Genomic DNA, 24,988 nt, shown 5'->3' on the forward strand with positions numbered 1-24,988 from the left:
GGCGAGTTTTCCTCCGAGTCTAAGAGGGCGCTGCTATTCGACATTTATCGACAAGGATGGCTACATTTACACAGAGGGGAAATCGATGGCCTTTTGTGCGGCACAATGTCACAATCTCGTGTCAAACCCCGACAGATGACTTCGGGAGTTAAAACAAGAACATGGCTTCGATGCAGGAGACTTCAGTTGACAGATCCGATTGACCATTTTGAGGGATTTTGGTGTCGTCTTCCTCTTACATGGTTTGGTGCATGCGCATCTATTGGATGGAAAACATAGCTTAATATACAGAATGAAAGAGGCTGAGGCACAGGGTTATAGTGGTTGCCCTGTCAATACCCAGGAAGGCAGACATATGCCTCCCACTGACTTTGCACCAGCTAATTAAAGCCTCTGCCAAAGGCCTAAGTATTTCTAAGGGAAATAGATAATGTTTCAGAAGCTTGTGGGGCCACTGGCTGTTTAGCTAAGAGGCACAGAAAGGACTGGTAGGAAATACACAGTCGTCCGATCACACCGTTGATGTCACAAGGTGTGTTCCGTATTACGTTTCTTAAATGTTATTTCACTGTCAAACGTATAGTTAAGAACAAGCCTGGCTCGTTGAGCTTCATAGTTTTTCTGCTTATGTGCACAAATTGCTTTATAAATCGAAGGTGTTATAAGCACAACAAATATGATATTTTACATATTGAGGTAAAGCTCTTCCACAGATGATGACCGTCTTTCTGCTAATATGTTCGTGTAGCCTGTTTAAAACATATAACCAGTAGGTACATGCACAGGACACCTAACAATGCATATATTTCTTGTTGGGTGGCTCTCTTTGCACACATTTGCAATTTTATGCAGAAATCCCATGATTCAATCGATGCTGTTGATTTACTCACCTTGGAGACTTGACCGCTGCGACGATTTTAGCTAACCCCAACGACAATGTCAAGGCAACTAGATTACCGTTTAACAAAAGTAGGAAAGTAGCAGAACATATTTCCACTTAGTGGCTAATAAATATTCTAATGCCCATGTTTACATATGCTTTAAAACATATTTTAAATTTTGAATCACTTTTTGAAGCAGTTCGGTGACTTCATGAATATAGCCCTCTATGGAGGAAACACCCATCCACCCCTCTCAGCTTCACTTGGTTTGATCCATTCTGAGTCAAAACCCTTCCAATTATTGGGGCAGGGGGAGTGTTTATACTCTCTAATACCTCCACCATGACACATCTAAAAGCCCCAGTAGCAATATGGTCGGGATCATGGGCCCGTCCCAAATAGCACCTTTATTTCCCATGAAGTGCAATGCTTTTGACTACGGGTCAAAAGTTGTGAAATTTATAGGGACGAGGGTGCCATTTAGAACAGAGCTCCGTGGGGTTTAACAGTGAGAAGGAGCTATGCAAAGATCCCATATGCACTTAGTCATCAGCACGGAGGCTGGGGCCCTTCGCTCTGCATAGCAATTAAAGCTGCAGCTTTCCATTGAAAGCAGAGAGGGCCATTAAATGTTCTACCACTGTGTGCCTGTCCAGCTGGGATAATAGCTCTAGGATGAGTCCCAAATGGCAACCTATACCCTACATAGTCCACTACTTCTGAACAGAGCCCTGGTCAAAAGGCAGTGGTAAAAGTACTTAAGTAAAAATACTTGAAAGTACTACTTAAGTCGTTTTTGGGGTATCTGTACTGACTCACTAAACACAAATGCATTGTTTGTGAATGATGGCTGAGTGTTGGAGTGTGCCCCTGGCTAACCATAAATAAAAAAATATTTACATTTACGTATGATACTTAAGTATATTTAAAAACCAAATACTTTTGCACAAGTAGTATTTTACTGGGTGACTTTCACTTTTACTTGAGGCATTTTCTATTAAGGTGTCTTATTTTTTTACTCAAGTATGATAATTGGGTACTTTTTTTCACCACTGTCAAAAGTAGTGCACTATATAGGGAACAGAGTGCCATTTGGGACGTAGCCCTAATAAGCCTGGTGTCTGGAGAGGAGGCAGATACCCATGACTTTGCTTTCCTCCTCTGTACTGTGCCTCTCAAGGGGCCTGTCAAGGGCCGTTATAGGGCTATGTGTGTGACTTTCTTTTGCGCGTGTGTGTGCATTTATATGAGTTCGGAGGGGCATCATTTGAGAGGGAAATTAATCACAAATATTATGGTTCTGTATTTTTTGAAAGTGTTACTGCTGTGACCAAACATTTATCTTTCTAAGCATAAACTGTTTGAAAGGTTTACAAACAATGCATTAATATCCTTCTAATGTCAGATGTAATTGATCTTGAAGTGGACAAATCAATCGATCCAATACTGTTTGACCACAGTGGTCACACTCAATGAAAATATCACTGTGCACAATGCAGACAAAACGGTATTCATTTATCATGGTTGGATCATTTCTCTCCTCTCCCTCTCTCTCCCCCCTCCAGGAGTCTGCCCTGAGTGATGAGTTCTCTCCTCCCCCCCGTAGTCCCTCCCACGCCTCCAGTGGGACCACAGCCGACTCGTCCTCCCGCTCCTCACAACGCTACCAGACCCTCTCCCAGTCCTCAGACGAGGTAAAGGGCTTCCTAATGCAGTAGTGGTGGTAGTGGGCATTCTCGGCCTTGGACTAAATGGATCTAAACTCGATTTCAGTTTGATACAGTATATGAGACAGACACTGTTTTTGATTAAAGCAGCATTCCACTCAATTCTCCAATAGCGTACCAACAAAACTCTGAATTATTCTCTCGTAAAATGTGTACCATTACCTGAAATAACCCCAAATGGACATCCGGTATTTATGTCGTCTTGGTTACCGGTGGCAACTAACTTACACTATACTATAGCACACACTGGATTCAATTTGAAGTTCCAAGCAGTTCACTTAAATCTAAAGCAGTAGGAGTGTAGAGTGTGGTCCTGGTGTTTTTAAAGCCTGAAGCTGTGTTCAAATACCCATACTAACATATTGTATACTACATACTTAATGAGTATATACTTCATACTATAAGTTCATTTTAGTATACTGTAAACGAACAGTATGCTTTCAGTTGAGCATACTCGCTCTTTGCATGTATACCGGAAGTTGATGCTGTTGCTACGCAACTTCTTGCTAGCTAGTTAGCATAACAAATTACTCGTTAGATATTTTATGACTTTGGGTGTGTTCTTAAATTCAGAGCGTTGTCAGGTTGTCCATTTGTAAATTTTGAGTGTTTCGCTCACGGAGCGCACACTGGACGCTCGGGGCAAGGAGTAGGGTTGATTGGAGCGTTCTGACCTTACAATGGCAGTCAAGCACCCCAGCTAACATTGGCTAGCTTGCTAGCTACTTGCACACACAAATGAGACCACTCGGACCAATTTACTCGCCTTAGCAGAGCTAGTTAGGCAGTTTTCATGTTATCCAGAGTGTTGGTGACTGTGTTGCTGGCAACAATTTAATTAGGCTTTTTTGCCGACATTTACTAACACTGACCATATTCAACAGGTGTTGAGCCTCGTAAATTCATTATTCTGCACTCTGGAACGCTTAGACAAGAGTGCTCTGATATCGGAGCAGATAGCCAGAGCAAATTTACGAAATTTGTCCATGGAGTAATCAAGTCAACGAACTTTGGGTTGTTAGTTAGCCTATAGTTAATATACTGGCAAGTTTGATGTATAATTAGCCAACTGATGTTACTGCTGTAATGATACGCTATGTGAATTGTAAGGACAGCGTAGCTAACAAATTGTCAGCCAATCTAACGTGTAAGGTAACTTAAGTCATTACTTTATTACATTGCTCAACATTTTCTTAACATTTGTCATAATTAATTAAACCAATGAACATGTATCTGCTCTCGTTGTACTTCGACTGCATATTTTCTGTGATTTAAAAAAAATCTGGAAACAATTTGAAGCCACGCCCATTTCATGAAGAATTGTATTATGGGCCCTAAAGTATAGTAATAGTGTCCTCTGCTTGTATACTTCATATTGTGGCGAATTTAGTATGACATCCGGGAACTTTTGGCATGCTAACTATAACCATACTATGACCAATAAGCATACTATATACTCAATTCAAGTCACAAATAGTGCTGTTAGTGTGAGTATTTGAACACAACTCGAGTATGGTGAGTGCTCTGTGACCTCAAAAAACACTCCCTGGCCAGATGCTGTCAGACACTGCTGCACAGTGATTAGGGAATCAATTACCTCCGGTAAACTAGCTCTCTCTCCCGTCACATCTGATTTAGCTCAGCATGTTGGAGGGGATATTGAGGTTTCAGAGGGGCTTTATGACTCCTCTCCCTCTCATCTCCTTAAGCTGCCATTACAGAGGGATGCAGGAGACACGTCAGACCTGGGTACAGAGAGTAGTTTTCTTTCGAGTACTTTAATTGCACTCGATTGTGTGGGCGCATGTCTGGCGCAAAGGAACCAATGGGTATGACGCAAGGCGGGTCTAGACGATAGAGGCAGCTTTGTAATTGTCACTGCAACCTAAAGAGTCATATCAGTGGGTGTAATGAGTCTGTCACTGCACCGAGGAGAGAGGTATGGCTACATTGTTTTGTGCTATTCATGCCCACCAGGGGGCAGATTAACATGCTCTTCAGACTGCTACCCCACAAAAAAGCTATTTTTCCTATTAGGGAGCTGAAGCGGCACAATTGTACTGAATAACTGAATATTTTGGGCAACTTTCCTTTCAGCCTATTGACGAGCCACTGTGCCTCGTGTCGTCGTGGAGCACCCAGCAGGTGTGCCAGTGGCTGAAGGGGTTGAACATGGAGCAGTACATCCCAGAGTTCACTGCCAGGGACATCGACGGGGAGCAGCTCCTCCTGATGGACGGCACCAAGCTCAAGGTGAGAATGGTTCAGGGAAGGAGACGAGAGAGAGAGAGAGAGGAGGAGAGGAGTGGGGACGATAGAAGGAAGGGGACTAAGTTCAAGGAGGAGAGGAAAGGAGGGAGAGCAGAGGAGATCCGGGTCAGAGAATGGAGAGGTGAGGAAGAAGGGCAGATGGAAGAGAGGAAGGATGGCAGATGGATGGAGAAAATGGTAGAGGAGGAGAGGAAAAAAAGAGGAAGGGCATATGGGTATGAGTGGGCTGACGAGAGCAGATGGTGAAAGGGGAGAAGCGGAAGAGACAAGATTAGAGGAGAGGGATGAGAGGAGGTGAGTGCATATAGGATCAAAGTAAAACGCAGAGTATCTCTGACTGATTGATCCAGTCAAGAACAAACACTCACCGACAACAACTTACAGAGGGTCTCTTTAAGTATCATCTCACTGCTCTCTGCTGGTGAGAGTGACTACTTTCATGCCATCTGAACAAACATATAAACCCAACATGCAACAATTTCAAAGATTTTACTGAGTTACAGTTCATATAAGGGAATCAGTCAATTGAAAAAAAAGAAATTAGGCCCCGATCTATGGATTTCACATGACTGGGAATATAGATATGCATCGGTTGGTCACAGATACGACGTGGATCAGAAAAACAGTCCGTATCTGGTGTGACCACCATTTACCTCATGTAGTGTGACACATAGTGTTGATCAGGCTGTTGATTTTGGCCTTTTTGATTGTGTGTCCGACTTCTCTTCAATGGCTGTGAAAAGCCCCTGGATATCGGCGGGAACTGAAGCATGCTGTCGCACACGTTGATCCGGAGCATCCCAAACATGCTCAATGGGTGACATGTCTGGTGAGTATGCAGGTCGTGGAAGAACTCCAGAAATGATCAGCTTGCAGGAATTGTTTACAGATCCTTGCGATATGGGGCAGTTATCATGCTGAAACATGAGGTGATGGTGATGGATGAATGGCACGACAATGGGCCTCCAGGATTTCGTCACTGTATCTCTGTGCATTCAAATGACCATCTATAAAATGCAATTGTGTTCGTTGTCTGTAGCTTATGCCTGCCCTTACCAAAACCCTACCGCCACCATAGGGCAGTCTGTTCACAACATTGACATCCATCTGCCCGGTACAGTTTAAACTGGTATTAATTTGTGACGAGCACACTTCTCCAGCGTGCCAGTGGCCATCATAGGTGAGCATTTGCTCACTGAAGTCAGTTACGATGCCGAACTGTGGTCAGGTCAAGACCCTGGTGAGGACGAAGAGCATGCACATGAGCTTCCCTGAGACGGTTTCTGACAGTTTGTGTAGAAATTCTTTGGTTGTGCAAGCACACAGTTTCATCAGCTGTCCGGGTGGAAGAAGAAGCCGGATGTGGAGGTCCTCTAGGCTGGCTTGGTTACAAGTGATCTGGAGTTGTGAGGCTGGTTGGATGTACTGCCAAATTCTCTAAAACAACATTGGAAGTGGCTTATGGTAGAGAAATTAACATGCAATAGCTCTGGTAGACATTCCTGCAGTCAGCATGCCAATTGCACACTCCCTCAAAATTTGAAACATCTGTCATTGTGTTGTGACAAAACTGCTCATTTTAGTGGCCTTTTATTTCTCCTAGCACAAGGTGCAGCTGTGTAATTATTATGCTGTTTAATCAGCTTCTTGGTATGCCACACCTGTCAGGTGTATGGTTTATCTTGCCGAAGCAGAAATGCTCACTAATGTCAACAAATTTGAGCACAAAATTTGAGAAAATAAGCTTTTAGTGCATATCGAAGATTTCTTTGATCTTTCGTTTCAGTTCATGAAACATGTTGCGTTTTATATTTTTGTTCAGTGTATGTACTAGGCCTAACTCCCAAACTACATGTCAAGGGTTGTGTGTCTGTTTCTCTAACGTCTGTTTACATTAATTGGGAGTTGAAGCCTAAAGAAAATCTATGTGTACATATAGTTATATTCTATTCACACCACTGGAGGCAGCTGAGGGGAGGACGGCTCGTGATAATGTATAGAATGAAGCAAACGGAAGGGCGTCAAATACATGGAAACCATGTATTTGATACATTTCACCTAATCCCGCTCCAGCCATTACCACAAGCCCATCGTCCCCAATTAAGGTGCCACCAACCTCCTGTGATTCACACCCACACACCAGTGGAGGCTGCTCAGGGGAGGACGGCTCATAATAATGGCTGGAACGGAGAGAATGGAATGTCGTCAAACCATGTGTTCGATGTATTTGATACCATTCCACCAATTCCGCTCCAGCCATTACCACCTTCCCAACTCAGGTGCCACCAACTTCCTGTGTCACACTTTCACATATGCTGTGCTACTCTGTTTATTATCTATCCTGATTGCCTAGCCACTTTTTTTATCCTTACCTACATGCACTGGTGGAAAAAGTACCCAATTGTCATACTTGTGTAAGTATAGATGCCTTAATAGAAAGTTACTCAAGTGAAAGTCAGCCAGTAAAATACTACTTGAGTAAAAGTATACAAGTATTTGGTTTTAAAAATACTTAAGTATCAAAAGTTAAAGTATAAATCATTTAAAATTCCTTATATTAATCAAAACAAAATGTATTTGGCACATGCACCGGTGCAGATAAAACCGGTGCAGATAAAACCGGTGCAGATAAAACCGGTGCAGATCTTACCGTTAAAGACTTACTTACAAACCCTTAAAACCAACAATGCAGTTAAGAAAAATAAGGTTAGAAAATATTTACTCAATAAACTAAACTAACACACTAAAACAACAATAACGAGGCTACAGTGTGTTTAATATAGCGGGTACAGGTACCTAGTCAATGTGTTGGGGACAGGTTAGTCAGGGTAATTGAGGTAATATGTAGGATAGGGTAAAGGGGCAAAGCATGGATAAATGTATGGATAGCCAGTGCCACTCTCTAACACTCAGACACTATTTACAAAAGATGCTTTTGTGTTTTGTATGTCTGCCAGAGGCCGTAGGGATGACCACATGTTATCTTGAGTTCACGAATTTGACCATATCCCTGTCCTGCTAAGCATTCACAATGTAACAAGTACTTTAGGTTGTCAGGGAAAATGTGTGGAGTAAAAAGTACAATATTTTCTTTAGGAATGTAGTGGAGTAAAAGTAAATTGTCAAATATAAATTGTAAAGTACAGATACCCCAAAAAACTACTTAAGTAGTACTTTAAAGTATTTTTTAGTACTTTACACCAAAGCCTCAGCAAAAAAAAATAAATGTCCCTTTTTCAGGACCCTGTCTTTCAAAGATAATTCGTAAAAATCCAAATAACTTCAGATGTTCATTGAAAAGGGTTTAAACACTGTTTCTCATGCTTGTTCAATGAACCATAAACAATTAATGAGCATGCACCTGCGAACGGTCGTTAAGACACTAACAGCTTACAGATGGTAGGCAATTAAGGTCACGATTATGAAAACTTAAGACACTAAAGATTCCTTTCTACTGACTCTGAAGAAGACCAAAAGAAAGATGCCCAGAGTCTCTGCTCATCTGCGTGAACGTGCCTTAGGCATGCTGCAAGGAGGCATGAGGACTGCAGATGTGGCCAGGGCAATAAATTGCAATGTCCGTACAGTGAGACGCCTAAGACAGCGCTACAGGGAGACAGGGCGGCGACTGATCATCCTCGCAGTGGCAGACCACGTGAAACACCTGCACAGGATTGGTACATCCGAACATCACACCTGCGGGACAGGTACAGGATGGCAACAACAACTGCCCGAGTTACACCAGGAACGCACAATCCCTTCGTCAGTGCTCAGACTGTCCACAATAGGCTGAGAGAGGCTGGACTGAGTGCTTGTCGGCCTGTTGTAAGGCAGGTCCTCACCAAACATCACCGGCAACAATGTTGCCTATGGGCACAAACCCACCCTCGCTGGACCAGACAGGACTGGCAAAAAGTGCTCTTCACTGACGAGTTGCAGTTTTGTCTCACCAGGGGTGATGGTCTGATTCGCGTTTATCTTCCAAGGAATAAGCGTTACACCGAGGCCTGTACTCTGGAGCGGGATCGATTTGGAGGTGGAGGGTCCGTCATGGTCTGGGGCGGTGTGTCACAGCATCATCGGACTGAGCTTGTTGTCATTGCAGGCAATCTCAACACTGTGCATTACAGGGAAGACATCCTCCTCCCTCATGTGGTATCCTTCCTTCAGGCTCATCCTGACATGACCCTCCAGCATGACAATGCCACCAGCCATACTGCTCGTTCTGTGCGTGATTTCCTGCAAGACAGGAATGTCAGTGTTCTGCCATGGCCAGCGAAGAGCCAGGATCTCAATCCCATTGAGCATGTCTGGGACCTGTTGGATTGGATGGTGAGTGCTATGGCCATTCCCCCCAGAAATGTCAGGGAACTTGCAGGTGCCTTGGTGGAAGAGTGGGGTAACATCTCACAGCAAGAACTGGCAAATCTGGTGCAGTCCATGAGGAGGAGATGCACTGCAGTACTTAATGCAGCTGGTGGCCACACCAGGTACTTACTTTTGATTTTGACCCTCCCCCTTTGTTCAGGGACATATTATTCCATTTCTGTTAGTCACATGTCTGTGGAACTTGTTCAGTTTGTCTGTTGTTGAATCTTGTTATGTTCATACAAATATTTACACATGTTAAGTTTGCTAAAAATAAATGCAGTTGACAGTGAGAGGACTTTTATTTTTTACGCACCTCAATTACCTCAACCTCCTCCTACCCAATTACCAGAGCATACCACCCTTCATCCCACTGCTGGCTTGCTTCTGGAGCTGATCAAGGTTGGTCTTGGGTGGTCCCTGGATGGGAGACCAGATGCTGCTGGAAATGGTGTTGGATGGCCAGTAGGAGGCATCCTTTCCTCTGTTCTAAAAAAATATATCCCAATGCCGCAGGGCAGACATTGTCCTGTGTACTGTAGGGTGCTGTCTTTTGGATGGGACGTTAAAGGGATGTCCTGACTCTGTGGTCACTAAAGATCCCATGGCACTTATCGTAAGAGTAGGGGTGTTAACCTTGGTGTCCTGGCTAAATTCCCAATCTGGCCCGCTTACCATCATGGTCACCTCATCATCCCCAGTTTACAGTTGGTTATTCCCCAGGTTGTTGTCAATTTACCTGGTAAAATAACGGTAAAATAAATACACCTGCACATTGACGTGGTACCAGTGCACCTTCTACAGCCTCGTTATTTTATTGTGAACTATTATAGCTAACTACCTTTTTTTTTTTTAACAAAATGTTCTTCCTTTTTAACTCTGTTGTTTAAGGGCTTGTACGTAAGCATTTCACGGTGAAGTCAACACCTGTTCTATTCGGCGCATGTGACAAAACAAATGTAATATTTTATTATATTTCATTCTCAGGGTCTGGGAGTGAACAGTTCGACGGACCGCAGTGCACTGAAAAGGCGGATCAGAGACATTCACGCAGCAGCGGAAAAGGAGCGCAAGGCCCTGGACAAACTGGATCGCCAGAAAGAGAAACAGCGCAAAAAGGAACAGGAACTACGCAAGCTAAACACAAGCTAGACATAACCACCAGATGGCGCTAAATTACCACCGAAATACTCCTGACTAGAAACTGGTGCTGGTGCACCATCTCCAACTTTCACATTATCATGATAGCATTGATGCTAAGTGGAGTTTTGTCCAAAACGTTGGAATTTGCGCATAGACTTTTGTACTGTACCTCTGGTTTGGATGTGAGGCTTTGAACCCTGTGATGGGCGGGACAGTGTGTTGTCAATCACTGACACGTGATCAATAACAGAATGAAAGCTCCATTAACTTCTTGTCGAACGGCTTTATTTTAGACCAAGGTCGGAACCCAAAGTGGGCATGTGAGAGGTGTGTCGCGAGTTATGAGAATACATCTACACACTATTTATTGTTCATTTGGGTAGTTTGGGGACAATTTGGGTCACGGCAGGACTGTCAATTTCTAATTTGGGTCCAGAGGTGAAAAAGCCTAAGAACCCATGTTTGAGACCAATCAATCAGTGGTTGACGCAACATGATAGGTCCCGCCCATATTGGGGTTCAGATGTCTCATTCTTCCTGGCTATGACAAATGTGTTCTTCTTTGTCAATCAGTGAGGTTATCCACCCTTGCGGAAAATGACAAATATTTTGTTACTCAAAATGAATGTGTGTTATATCTGACTTCTACACGCATTCAATGCATTGACACAGTCATACTTTTCCCATAACTTTTGACTGTACTCACATACAGCACATTCTAGCAAATTACACACTATAAAACCTAACCCATGGTCTGAGTTATTATCGAAATAATAGAATTACAGAAATTTGCATTTATTTATTTTACGAAGAATATAATCACAGAATTTAGCTTTTTTTTTAAAAAATGTTTTAAATCTCATAACCACAAGCACGTAACACCCAACCACATTCATATTGTAGTATGCATCAATACTCTGTAAGCCACTGTCAGTCAACTGGTTAAACTTGAAGTAACAATGGAGATTTGTCCAGGACATTGTCAAGATAAGATGCTGATGAGACCAATGTGATTTTTGAGCATATTTATAAATATTGTATGTTTGTGGTGTACGTGCATGTTTGTGACGTACGATATACTGTCTGTTTGTGTGTGTAAGTGTGCATATGTGCTATCTGAGGTAATTTCTTTGGTAACGACTGTATGGGGATGGGACTGGCTCTCCTGAAAAAGGAGTCTTCTGAGGTGGCCACTTTTAGAATTCGGGGTGTTGTCAATCTTCTGTCTCTACTCCCACGTTGCACCAATCGTCATCTTAGACGTTTTTGTCTTGAGAGACTGGAAGTTTTTGAATCCTGCTGGAACAAGACAAGAAAGACACATCGATCCTCTTTGGAGGATTCAGGGCCCCGTATACACTATCCAAACCGTATTCCCACTTTGCCCAGTTTTCATACTGAATTCTTGGACTGGTTTGTGGTCAGAAGACATGGACATTAGCTCCAGGTTTTACATGATCCTTAGGACTCGTTTCTTGATTTCCGTCCGCCCATTTATTTTCAACTCCTGTGTCAAATGGAAATATGTATTAAATATGTTTTAAAATGCAGAATGCATGTCAGCACTCCCAAACTTCTGCTGCTTCTGGTCTCTCATCTATGGTCTCTCAGTTCAACATGTGGGCTGATTCACACTCGCTTTGTACAACTGATATGCAACACATCTGATACATCGGGGGTGTGGTTAGAACCCCAACCCCAACTCAAAATAACAATTTAGTCCAACTCAAAATAATAGGTTTATCCAATTCAAAATTGGTAGGATTTGACTATAACAAAACATACACAAAGTAGCACTTGGTTCATCTGGTTTTACAATGGCACTTTATACACGTCACGTTACAAAGTCAACATTCTGGAGTTCTTGGTTTACACAGCACAGGAAAAGATCAAGAACACACTGCATGTTAAAAAGAGAACAGGATGAGAAAAAGGAGGATCTGGAAGCTCCTGTTGATAGTGTATCAGTTCTCCACCATGAAACAAGACTTGAAGTCCATACATCCACCCAAAGTGAGAGAGAATGCAGAGCTTTGATGCCTCTAGTAAAATATCACCAGAACGACAGGGCCATAATACCGACTGAGAACAGGTGGAGTTTTGCCAAACGGCTCTGATTGCTTTAGTCAAGTAACGACACTTTGACTGGCGCGAGTCATTGCTTTTTCTTGTATATTACCTTGTAACCTTGAAATGTCTTTTAACATCGTCTCTGTAAACACCAAGATAACGGCAAAGAAACACGTCACATCTGTGCGCATTTCTAATGAACCTGCAATCACACTTTGAGGTGCCCATATCCCAGAACAATTTAGGACCCTGATGATCAAGATGGACTATAGAACACCCCCCTCCTCAAAACCCTATTACCCACACTGCACCTGTGTCTTAAACATGTGACTGATGTCAGCAATACAAAGTGCATTCCTATGAACACAAAAAGGAGCATAGCATATTTTAGTGCACTTGTGTGTGTGTGTGTGTACATGACATCCACACATCCAGAGTCCCAGAACCGAAGTAATTCACACTGAGGATTAGACACTTAGGGTCAAAGTTCAACAGGTTGCATTGAAGTGCTACGAGATCGTTCGTTGGCACGGTACGGATTTGCATGTCGAATATTTACATCTGCGATTTAAATCATTAAGTTGTCGTACGCGTCCTTAAAATGCGTCCAAATAAAATAATTGATCAAATAAAGCATTATAAAATAATATATTTATTTTATCATTACATCTATCCTACTGTGCTATTGACAGAGTGTGTTGTTTACTTTTTGTACTATGTATGCATTTCTACTCATTCTCCAGGTATAATGGAAGCAGGTGGATTGGCTTTTGGATAACATTTCAACAACATAACAATGACTAGGCCTCACTCAGAATGCATTGTATCAACGAGCCACGGAAATAGGTGAGGACACCTTACAAAACAGTCATGTCTTTGTGAAGAAATTGTGTAGGATTCCCTGCAGGACTCCTGTATGAGTTTTTTGACTAAGTCGCTTTGGATAAAAGCGTGTGATAAATGGCATATACAGTATATCACAAAAGTGAGTACACCCCTCACATATTTGTAAATATTTGAATATCTTTTCATGAAGAATTGACACTTTGCTACACTGTAAAGTAGTGAGTGTACAGCTTGTATAACAGTGTAAATTTGCTGTTACCTCAATAACTCAACACACAGCCATTAATGTCTGAACTGCTGGCAACAAAAGTGAATACACTCTTAAGTGAAAATTGTCCAAATGTCCAAATTGGGCCCAAAGTGTCAATATTGTGTGTGGCCGCCACCATTTTCCAGCACTGCCTTAACCCTCTTGGGCATGGAGTTCACCAGAGCTTCACAGATTGCCACTGGAGTCCTCTTCCACTCCTCCATGACGACATCACTGAGCTGGTGGATGTTAGAGACCTTGCACTCCTCCACCTTCCGTTTGAGGATGCCCCACAGATGCTCAATAGGGTTTAGGTCTGGAGACATGCTTGGCCAGTCCATCACCTTAACCCTCAGCTTCTTTAGCAAGGCAGTGGTCGTCTTGGAGGTGTGTTTGGGGTCGTTAACGTGTTGGAATACTTCCCTGCGGCCCAGTCTCCGAAGGGAGGGGATCATGCTCTGCATGTACATGTTGGCATTCATGGTTCCCTCAATGAACTGTAGCTCCCCAGTGCCGGCAGCATTCATGCAGCCCCAGACCATGACACTCCCACCACCATGATTGACTGTAGGCAAGACACACTTGTCTTTGTACTCCTCACCTGGTTGCCGCCACACACGCTTGACACCATCTGAACCAAATACGTTTATCTTGGTCTCATCAGACCACAGGACATGGTTCTTAGTCTGCTTGTCTTCAGCAAACTGTTTGCGGGCTTTCTTGTGCATCATCTTTAGAAGAGGCTTCCTTCTGGGACGACAGCCATGCAGACCAATTTGATGCAGTGTACGGCATATGGTCTGAGCACTGACAGGCTGACCCCCCACCCCTTCAACCTCTGCAGCAATGCTGGCAGCACTCATACGTCTATTTCCCAAAGACAACCTCTGGATATGACGCTGAGCACGTGCACTGAACTTCTTTGGTCGACCATGGCGAGGCCTGTTCTGAGTGGAACCTGTCCAGTTAAACCGCTGTATGGTCTTGGCCACCGTGCTGCAGCTCAGTTTCAGGGTCTTGGCAATCTTCTTATAGCCCAGGCCATCTTTATGTAGAGCAAAAAATAAATAAATCAGATCCTCAGACAGTTCTTTGCCATGAGGTGCCATGTTGAACTTCCAGTGACCAGTCAGTATGAGGGAGTGTGAGAGCGATGACACAAAATTTAACACACCTGCTCCCCATTCACACCTGAGACCCTGTAACACTAACGAGTCACATGACACCGGGGAGGGAAAATGGCTAATTGGGCCCAATTTGGACATTTTCACTTAGGGGTGTACTCACTTTTGTGATATACTGTATTATTATATTAATGGGAAACTCAAGTACTAGACACTGCGGGCCAAAGGAAGCTACGGATGGCATGTCACATGGATCCACAATAAAGATGTCTGTGTTTGTCTGTCTGACTGACATAAATAAAAAAAACTTGAATAAATATATGAAAAACATGAATTTGAACAATGGATTGCGTGTGTGTGTGTGTTTTGATTTATAGCCAGAACAACAATCTTTCCCTTTGAACATCCCAAACACAGAAATGTTCCAAAGGGTTTTGCCGCATGCCCTTCTCCCCTAGTGCCAGTGTGTTGCTGGCCCGATATCAGGCCAGGGTTTGGGGCAGTATCTTCCACACCCTACAGGCTGGCCAAGGGGTCCAGGAGATCAGAAAAGGGATGGGGGGGGGGGGGGGGTCCTGCTGGAGGAAGGGCTGGGGGGCTGTGATCCCCCTCTCTGGAGGGTGGTGGTTGGGGAGAGCGGGGTTAGGTCCGCACCCAGCAGAGGGGTACCCAGAAGGTCTCACGCTCCAGCCGCTCCAGAATGCCTCGGAGTTCTGTGCAGGCGCTGGCTGAGTCCTCCTTGATTAGGACCCGGTCGACCAGGTGGCCATACCGCTGGTCCATCTGCTGGGCTGACTGACGCATTTCCTGCAGGTCCTCATCCTGACAGGTATGGATGGATGGACGGACGGACAGACAGACAGAGGAGAATCAGACAGACAGACAGACAGACAGGAGAATCAGACAGACAGATAGACAGACAGACAGACATGAAAATAAGGAAGCATAAGAGTGAGGAAGGCTGTAAAGGTGATATCAGATTAAGGAGAGGAGAAATTAGGAGAGGAGAAAGCATGCCGTGCAAAATAAAAGATTGAGCAACAGAAAAAAGGTTAAACAACTCACTGACGCATTCATATGAGCACATTTTCAGACTCAGCTCACTATCACAAAAAGACACTGCAGGTCTCACCGTCACTCGCCCATGATCTCCCCCTGCTGGTGAAGTGGCAGCACTACGACGGCGTCTGCTCTCCGGGACACGCGGCTTGACGAAGATGACATAGGGCTTGAACTCAGATGTCCGCAGTGTCTTCAGAGCCTAAGGGGCCAGGACACATTCAGATGCAATTTCACACAGTCTGCGTTGGGTTGTCACACAGCGTACACAGGGTTTAGAGAACAGATACTATCAGAGAAATGTCCTCTTGAGATGTCAGAGATGCTACGGGTAAACTGTGACACAAGCGAATATGCCAGCCAGCCTGACTGAAACAGAAAGTACTCTCACCAAGAGGCCACAGGAGGAACGTCAGGGACCGTCATAGAATAGGGTGTGACACAGACTGCATGTGACAGCCGTGGTTATATTGTACAGTGCATTATGACAGAATGGGATATGCTTCACTGCAGAGCACGTGCCTTGGCCCTACCTCTGGTTGCACGTCCACTAGGCACATCTTGTTCTTGGCCTGTACAGAGCGGATAGCCTCTATGCTGGTACCATACTGGTTCTCCTTGTACTCCCCATGCTCTATGAACCTGGACACACAGGACACAACTAAGCACGAAACAGACAAACCAAAGCAGAGTACTACAGAGACAGGGACAGTGTGGCTTCGCAGATCAGCCATGTGGCATCAAAGAGAACTCACTTGTTGCTCAGAGCGTCTGCGTCAAACGCCTGTTTGGTGACAAAGTGGTACTCCACCCCCTCCTTCTCATGAGGCTTCTTGGGCCTGGTGGTATCTGGAGACACAAGTGATAGGGGGAAAGGGAGAAGGCTGCGATTGTCTTACTGGCGTTGCAGTTCTTTACTAGGGTGTTAGAGGGCGTCGCCGTCAGTGTAGCAAGAAGAGGGTGTGCGGTTCAGAAGGTGTAACTCACGCGGTACGGCCACAGCATAGCGATGGGGGTTCTCTGCGATCACCTTCTGTTTCAGCTCATTGATACGAGCTCCAAGGGAGCCTTTGTGTGAGTGAGAGTGAGAGCGAGAGAATGAGAGACAAAGAAAGAAAGAGAGAGAGAGAGAGAGAGAGAGAGATAGCAGAGAGAGGGAGTGACACAGAGTTATTTAAACAGAAATATCAGGGACAAATAATCAATGTTTGCTGAAAAAAATCTGCATCAACATCAAGTTAAGTCCACTGATTAATTACTGGATGTGCCATTTGTTGTGCACTTTGATTAATTAACTTATCAGAACCCTAAATAGCATTAGTTACTGTAGATAAGACCTCACAGGCTTGGTCAAGCAGACTGACTGCTTAAAGTGAACGAGATTATGTGCTGCGAGATCGGGCTGGTTCTCACAAGGCTACCACACAACTAGAGGGAAGTTGCTGTTTGCAGTATTGGCCACTAGAAGGCAGTATCATCAAAGTAGAATGACTCCACACTGCCATAGTCATCCTGAAGCTGTCGTCTTACCGATCAGGACCACCAGGCGGGGTCTCTCGTTGGGCCGGTGCTGGTAGCGAGTCACCTCCTCGTAGGTGGCAAAGTCTGGGTCGGTGGGGTCGGAGGTGGCCCCTCCTCCGAGAGATCCTGACCGGTCCTTTCGGCTCAGACGGAAACTCCTCCTCAGACCCGCTACAGCAGGACAGGCAGGCGGGAGGAGCAGGGAGAGCAAAGTGAGGTAGGGGGGCACAGGGTCAAAAGGTCAGATATGATCATCAAGTGGTTTGATACACTGTCTAACGCATGCTCTTTCCACATAGTTAACTGTATTCTCCAAGGCAGTTTAGATAGCGCCTGTCGTTGTTCTCACTTGGCAATTAGTGTTGCCGACAAACATTTTAAATGCACAATACCAGTGTCCCGTCATATCAGGACACCATATCAGCCTATCATGCAAATCAAACCCCAACGTAACCACAACATTATTATTACATGTTGGTTATCAGAGAACAAAGAAAGTGCAACCCTTGATAATCATGCATTAAAACCCCCAGTGAACCGTGGGACCATTACAGATACGAGTGGTCAGCTGTGATCCGTCATTAATCAGTGAGTGATCCCACAGGTTTGACAGCCTGACCCGTGCTTATCTCTGAGGTAAACGGGCTGCCAGCGGCATTGTGAGATATTGACTGAACCTGCTCGTTTACAAGCGCGTGTCCAACGAATATCAATCGCATGCAGCTAATATCTGACCAAGGGGTTTGGCAGCTCCACTTTGACAGTGAGAAATAAGCTCTGGGACCGAGACTGAAGCAAACACTCTTCTGCTGTCAATATCAAGCTCATGCCTCTCCTTTCTCGTTTTTAAAAGGAGACGTGGCTTCTCTCAACGAACCACTGATAATGCCACAGTAAAGATAAAAGGAGAGAGCTTCTTGCCATGGAAGGACAATGATCTGGTCTGTAAACACATGTAAGAGTATACAGTACAACGGAGACATGCTGCTTGACAGAGAGCTACAGGGGTGGACCAGGAGGGATAGGGCAGCCTGACTCTGGAGACCACAGTGTAGTGGGAGTGACACACACACACACACACGCACGCACGCACGCACGCACGCACGCACGCACGCAGTCCCGCACACACAGTCTCTCCAGGCCCAAGGGTGCCCATCCCCCCCTGCCTGCGGACAGTGGGAATACCTGAGGGAACAAGCCGGTAACAGTACCTGAATAAAATTCCCAGGAAAACACCTGGCCACAGGAGGGCGCCACTGCTTTACACTTAGGAGAGACTATAACTGGCATTAGAGCATCACACAACTCAGTCTCGCGCCTCAGTCTCCACACAGGGTGAAACAAGCAGCAAAACGTGCCTGGTTGGTTGAGTGTGCAATGCGTCCAACGCAGCAGGGCCCCCCGTTGGGGGTGAGGATACGAGGGGTGCATCAGCCATGGCAGCAGAGGCAGAGGCAAGAGGGGAGTCTCAGGGGGATCCAAACACAGCTTTAGTTTGGGGCAAGGCAAGGATGCTGGGTTTAATCTCCATATATAAGGAGTAACCTGCTTGGATGATGTCAGTATTCTGTGTCATTACGAAGGTAAACAAACATGTTTACCTCCTTGATGACTGGCATCCAAATGAGGTGTGGAATAATACAGCTGGTCTTATTGCCATGGGAGGGCAGTGTTGGACTGTCAGCTGTGTTCAGATCACTCCGTGTGCCCTGCTTTTCATTCCAACAGTTTCTGGGGTATGGGGGAAGGTGAGGGGGCCTCAAGGTCATGTAAGGGTGAAGGAGGCGAGGGGAGGACAGTGGAAGGAGGGGAGGCCAGTGGGAGGGTAGCAGGGGGCCGAGGATTACGGGGAAACCGTTATGTTGTCGTGCCAATGCAATTTCAGTCTGGATGCAAACTGTATTTACCAAGGTCGGTAGCTTGAGGGTTAAATCCAATTGATAACAAGTAGTAAATATTTTTGAATGCCCCGAAATGACTGCTACTCTGGTGTCTGGGGAACTGATAATGAGCCCAAGACTTGTTAAAAGTCTGACAGAGATGCAATAGCAGCCATGTCTCAATATCTACTGGAGATAAAACTCTTTCAAGTCTGGCACTCGCACTCTATCACACCCTCTTCAGCACTTTTCTCATTACACTAATTAGGTCACAAGACCGATTTGTTAGCGACACCTGAAGGAGTGAGAAACTAAACTCCCCTCTTTCGCATGAAGCTGGAAAATCTGGTGCTGGAGTGCACACTCTCTCCTTCAGTACTAGTCTTCCCTATCTAATGAACTGGGATCAGTTCCGTCTTCTCTCAGCATTGCCTCTCCCCACCACCCCTCTTTCTCCACCTCTCTCCTCCCTTCTCCATCACTCCCCACACAGACACCCCAACTCCAGCCGGTCCCACCCTCAGGACACCCGTACATTCCCCGACCCAAAGCGGCAGTTCAGTTAAGCCAGCAGCTCACAGCAAGGTCCTGGAGGACACACAGACATCGGACAGCAAAAGAGGTAAAGGTGGCAGAAGGAGGAAGACGTGCAGGCTCTCACCTATGTACTGTCCATTGAAATAGCCCTCACAATCACAGTCCTCTGTAGGGAGGCAAGCAGGGAGAAGAGGGGGGCGGGGGTGAGCGGAGGGTAAGTAACCTCGAGGAAGGATCAGAGGAGTGGGGAGGGGGTACAGAGGGGAGGGGGGGGGGGGCTGCGAGCCCCGAAGCAGGACAGGCAGGGTCGGGCAGGCGGGCGGCGGGCAGAGGGGTGGGCGCAGGGTAGGTCACTAAGCCAGCAGGTCAGGGCAGGGAGGTTTCAGCAGGACAGGCCCTCAGCCGGAGCCCGCAGCCACTGTGGCAGCCATGACGGGGGAGGTTTGACAGACACCACACAGACACACCGAGCACGTCTGGAGGCAGTCGACTGGAAAAGGGAACTGGGTCTCCCTGGTCCACACACATGGCTTTGTGAAATGGACAGCTCACAAAGCTATGGTAGCTAGCATACAAAAACCTTTGCAATTTACAACACCAGAACTGCTGAATTCAATATTTAGCTAAGCAAAAATATCTGATGTCTCTGAAACTCTGGTTATGCAACAAAATTGCTGACAATTAGAAAATACCTGACAGAGAAAAATGGGGCAAGTAGAAAAGACGACAGCAGAGAAGGAGAGAGGTTGAACGACAAATTCACCAACTCAGAGATACTGATTAGAAAATAGCTGACAGAGAAAAATGGGGCAAGTAGAAAAGACGACAGCAGAGAAGGAGAGAGGTTGAACGACAAATCCTCTGCAAGGAGAAGAACAGGCAGCCAAGACACAGTAGAGGAGTGAGGAGAAGAAGAGGACAGCAAACTGCAGTAGACAGAAGAAGATGAATTGCAGAGGAGAAGAGGAAAAGAGAGAACAAAAGAATAGAAGCTGATGATGATGATGATGATGATGATGAGGATGGTTCCTTGCTATCTTTAAGTGATTGGCCGTGCTTTCCAGTCTGCAGGCCTGCCTTAGCATTACACACATACAATAAGGTACGGGCTCTCAAAGTGTGGGCTCTTTAAGCATTGCCATAATATGCTTTACGTAATGTTCTTATAAGGTAGGGTAGGTGCTGGTCCACGACTTAGACAGTGAATATCTTACGAAGGCTGGGGCGCACACCGGAACATGAGTTAAGATGCTTAAAATAATCTTGAAAAGTATGATTTTTTTGGAGTGTGTCCAGTCCGTTATTTGAACGCACGCACACACACACTGCAATCGCAGTGAATCTCTATTCTGGTCTCGTAGGCTGGCTATAGTGGGGGAGGATTTAAGCTGGAAGCAGAGCAGTACAGGACCCATGGAGTCTCATCCACACACACACACACACACACACACACACACACACACACACACACACACACACACACACACACACACACACACACACACACACACACACACACACACACACACACACACACACACACACACACACACACACACACACACCAAAAGAAAGAGAGACTCCTGAGAGCTTTGACACCTTTACTAATATACCTTCTAGTAGGAGCCTGCAAGCAGACAGTAACCGTCTTCTCATAGTCATACCAAGCAGTTTCAAAACACGGACCTCAAATTGTCAAATGGAAGTCAGGAGAAATAGAAGAGTAATAGAACATAAACTGTCACCACATGTCCATGTATCTGATTATGCCTAATTGTGGATGGTTACTAGTATTCTCTGCATGTCCATGTGCAGTAATGTCCTGTTTAATCACTGACAGTGGCAATAAAACTAGTGGCACACTGTCCTCATTCCCTTATCATGGTTATGTGTGAGTGAGGGAGAGAGACAGAGAGACAGAGAGAGAGAGAGAGAGAGAGAGAGAGAGAGAGAGAGAGAGAGAGAAAGAGGATTGCAGACATCTCTGTACCAGTATACCCACCTTTGTCACATCCTTGGTCATCTGCGGTAAGCAGTGAGGGAAAGGAGGATGATGAGAAATCTTTGACAAACAGTTGCACAAATTGGTCTCTAAAATATACATTTTCTAGCAGGTGAGTAGTTGGAGAATGAGAGAAAAATGTGTGTGAGAGAGAGACGGGAATTATAGATTTTAAAATGCACAAACTGTCTCAGTCTCGGTTCTATAACGTCATTGAGAGGTCGAGCCTCTGACCCACATTAAAAAGGCAACCTCATGAGCTTCACTAGTGGCAAGGAAATGAATCAAAGTGAGAGGGAAAGAGAGAGAGAGAAAAAGAGAGAGAAAGAGAGAAGAGAGAGAAAAGATAGGGGTAGAGACAGGTCGAGAGAGAGATAGAGAGAGAGAGAAAAGAGAGAGAAAAGAGAGATAAAAGATAGAGACAGGTCGAGAGAGAGAGAGAGGAGGGAGAAAAGAGAGAGAAAAGATAGAGATAGGGGTAGAGACAGGTAGAGAGAGAATGGTAGAGAGAGAGAGAGTCCACACAGACATGGGCATCCATGGTATAGCCGGCTAGCTGACATATTGCTAAGCTCTTGTTGTCTCCCTGGGGCTCAGACCTAATCGGATCGCCTGTGGATTATGGACCACGAAGAGCCACCGCTCTCATTAAACACTCACCTGGCCACTTCTATTCAGACAAACCCAATACTATTACCCCACAACATAGAGCAGCAGGAGAGAGACAGAGTGGACAAAATGGACATTGTTACACACTCATCCTGTTAATTGGTTCTAGTCTGTTGTAGTCTCTCTCACTATAGAGATACACTTTGTGCTCACCGGCCAGATGGACCAGACATGAAAGATTAATTCATATCTTTGTGATCCCTCCCCCTCTTCTCCCCACTCCCAAAGCCGTCTCTCTCTCTCTCTCTCTCCCCCCCCTCTCTTTCTCTCTCGTCCCTTTTCAAAACACATCCGAATGACAGCAGAGAATAAACAGTCAATACTAATACTCCCGAGGACACCAATTACCAGCGAAAAAGGGTAAATAAATGTCAACATAAACACATCTATCTGGGGGAGAAATCTACATCTTGTAAAAAACGAACATGAACCATCACTGACAAAGACGTTATACTTCAGAAGATATGCTTGAGCTTCAGTTTGATATTGAGTACAACAGCGAACACGTGTCTGTATATATCTGTACACTCTTAGAAAAAAGCGTTCCAAAAGAGTTCTTTGGCTGTCCCTATAGGATAAACCTTTTTGGTTCCAGGTAGAACCCTTTTTAGAAATGGTTCTTCATGGATCCCAACAGGGTTCTACCCAGAACCAAAAGGGTTCTACTTGCAACCATAAAAGGTTCTTCAAAGGGTTATCCCTTTAAGGTTCTAGATAGCACCTTTTTGTGGACACTTACAGGTAGGATTTTTAGGGGATTTAGGGTTCGGAAGTGTGCCCGTTTTTATCCGGTAAGCCAGCCGTCTGAGAAAATGTACAGAAGGGTACAGAAAGAGAGAAGAAATAAGAGAGCGAGCATGGCAGTGTCAGGGAGATGAACAGAGATGGGAGGAAAAGAGGCAGTAAAGGAGGGAGGCAAAGAGATTGAAAGAGAAGATTAGGACATGAGAGAGACAGAGAAATATAACACATGTGACCCCTGCCTCGTATGTGTTATCAGTGAAAAGGAGCAAAGCTAGTATGAGAGATTAAACCCATGGCTTGGCTGAGGTTCCCCTCTCTGTATTTCAGCCACCATGATTAATCCAACACAGTGTGAGTGTTTGAGTGTGTGTGTGTGTGTGTGTGTGTGTGTGTGTGTGTGTGTGTGTGTGTGTGTGTGTGTGTGTGTGTGTGTGTGTGTGTGTGTCCGCAATCAGGCTGCAGCCGCTGGTATCACTCCCCCCTGCTTAGCTAAGATGAATACAGAGTGGGCAGTGGGTTGGGGCTTGCGTGTGTTTATACCCCCAATGCAGAGCACCCCAACACGTTTACATATCCATCCTATTGAGGGATTATGACACTGACATAATGGACTGTTCCCATTCCAGCCTATGTTTAGGTCCATGTGTTAAGATCCAAGCTGCTCTGATACTTGATTTAACTGAAAGTGGAGCACATGAGTATGGAACAGATAGAGACAGCTCTATGATGATACCTGCACTGTTTTGAAAACAATTCAGTCCACATACTGCGCCTAATATAAGAGTCCTACAGTATATGCATAAGAGGCATCATGTGACACAGTACAGTACAAAAACTAGGCTTGATCGGATTATTTTCATATTGTACTTAAGACTCTTCTCTGAGCTATGAGCTAACACCTGTCCATGGGCCTCTCTGCCTATAGTCTCACCTCTCCTGGAAGAGTTTGGAGGGGATGAGTCCAGCCCGGAGGTTGCTGTCGCCCACCCGTTTGGCCTGCCACCAGGTGGGGTCGTCCTGAGTTACCACCTGCAGGATGTCACCTCGCTTGAAGGGAAGTCCCGCCTCCTGACAGGGCGTGGCCTTGTCATCAGCAGGGATGTAGTCAAACAGGGCCCTCATGTAGACCTGAGAGACCACACACACACACACACACACACACACACACACACACACACACACACACACACACACACACACACACACACACACAAACTGTTAAACCATCTCAGAAATACACAAGGTATGTAATAGAAAATAATTGACAGATCACCTCAACCTAGAGAGAGGGAAAGTGATGCTTTTGTAAATAGATTTCAGAGTCTATCTGTATATGTTCCTGTGTGTGTGCATGAAGAACATGTGCATACAACATACACTACATATCAGAGGTGTGGACTCGAGTCGCATGACTTGGACTCGAGTCAGGAATATGATGACTTGCAACTCGACTTTGACACCAATGTCTTGTGACTTGATTGGGACCTGATCTTTATGACTCGACCTGACTTGATACCCTCCCCAAGCCCAAATATTTAAAATGATGCTATTTAAAAAAGTGCGCAGCGCATCAACTCTTCATTTAACGGATTAGAGTTTGAATCGGACAGCAGCCAATCAGATTGTGCGTGGCAGTGCAGAGGAACGGCGGGGGAATTCAGATGGAGCCCTTGGAATGATGATACCCACAATTATTATTTTCGGATATAAAGACGACGCTGTATCAACAAAAAACGGATTTGCAATTTGCAAAACATGCAGGAAGAAAATTGCAGACGGAGGCACAACAATTTCCAACCTTGTTCGACATTTGAAGCTGCACAAAGTCGTGGCTAATATAGCCGACAGCTATCCATCACCCGAGGTTGTGTGTTTATTTGTTTCATGAGTGTGGAA

General features: G+C 45.1%; 2 protein-coding genes across 2 annotated transcripts in view; one reads left to right on the top strand and one right to left on the bottom strand.

The window, feature by feature from the left end:
- LOC115110211 (sterile alpha motif domain-containing protein 14-like) overlaps window positions 1-11,943 on the top strand; it is a 33,553-nt gene extending 21,610 nt beyond the window's left edge. The window contains exons 8-10 of the mRNA XM_029635663.2: window positions 2,447-2,575; window positions 4,706-4,861; window positions 10,235-11,943. Coding sequence (XP_029491523.2) covers window positions 2,447-2,575; window positions 4,706-4,861; window positions 10,235-10,399 — 450 coding nt within the window. The 3' untranslated portion in view covers window positions 10,400-11,943. The remainder of the gene's footprint in view (window positions 1-2,446; window positions 2,576-4,705; window positions 4,862-10,234) is intronic.
- A 3,351-nt stretch (window positions 11,944-15,294) lies between these two features.
- LOC115110205 (MAGUK p55 subfamily member 3-like) overlaps window positions 15,295-24,988 on the bottom strand; it is a 30,097-nt gene continuing 20,403 nt past the window's right edge. Inside the window, exons 10-20 of the mRNA XM_065006431.1 lie at window positions 24,024-24,220; window positions 23,088-23,152; window positions 21,680-21,700; window positions 19,802-19,843; window positions 18,472-18,537; window positions 17,270-17,431; window positions 16,727-16,807; window positions 16,495-16,588; window positions 16,273-16,381; window positions 15,813-15,941; window positions 15,295-15,502 (exon numbers count right to left, since the gene is read on the bottom strand). Coding sequence (XP_064862503.1) covers window positions 15,323-15,502; window positions 15,813-15,941; window positions 16,273-16,381; window positions 16,495-16,588; window positions 16,727-16,807; window positions 17,270-17,431; window positions 18,472-18,537; window positions 19,802-19,843; window positions 21,680-21,700; window positions 23,088-23,152; window positions 24,024-24,220 — 1,146 coding nt within the window. The 3' untranslated portion in view covers window positions 15,295-15,322. The remainder of the gene's footprint in view (window positions 15,503-15,812; window positions 15,942-16,272; window positions 16,382-16,494; window positions 16,589-16,726; window positions 16,808-17,269; window positions 17,432-18,471; window positions 18,538-19,801; window positions 19,844-21,679; window positions 21,701-23,087; window positions 23,153-24,023; window positions 24,221-24,988) is intronic.

The sequence above is a fragment of the Oncorhynchus nerka genome, linkage group LG21 (genome assembly GCF_034236695.1).
Source record: "Oncorhynchus nerka isolate Pitt River linkage group LG21, Oner_Uvic_2.0, whole genome shotgun sequence".
Classification (NCBI taxonomy): Eukaryota; Metazoa; Chordata; class Actinopteri; order Salmoniformes; family Salmonidae; genus Oncorhynchus; species Oncorhynchus nerka.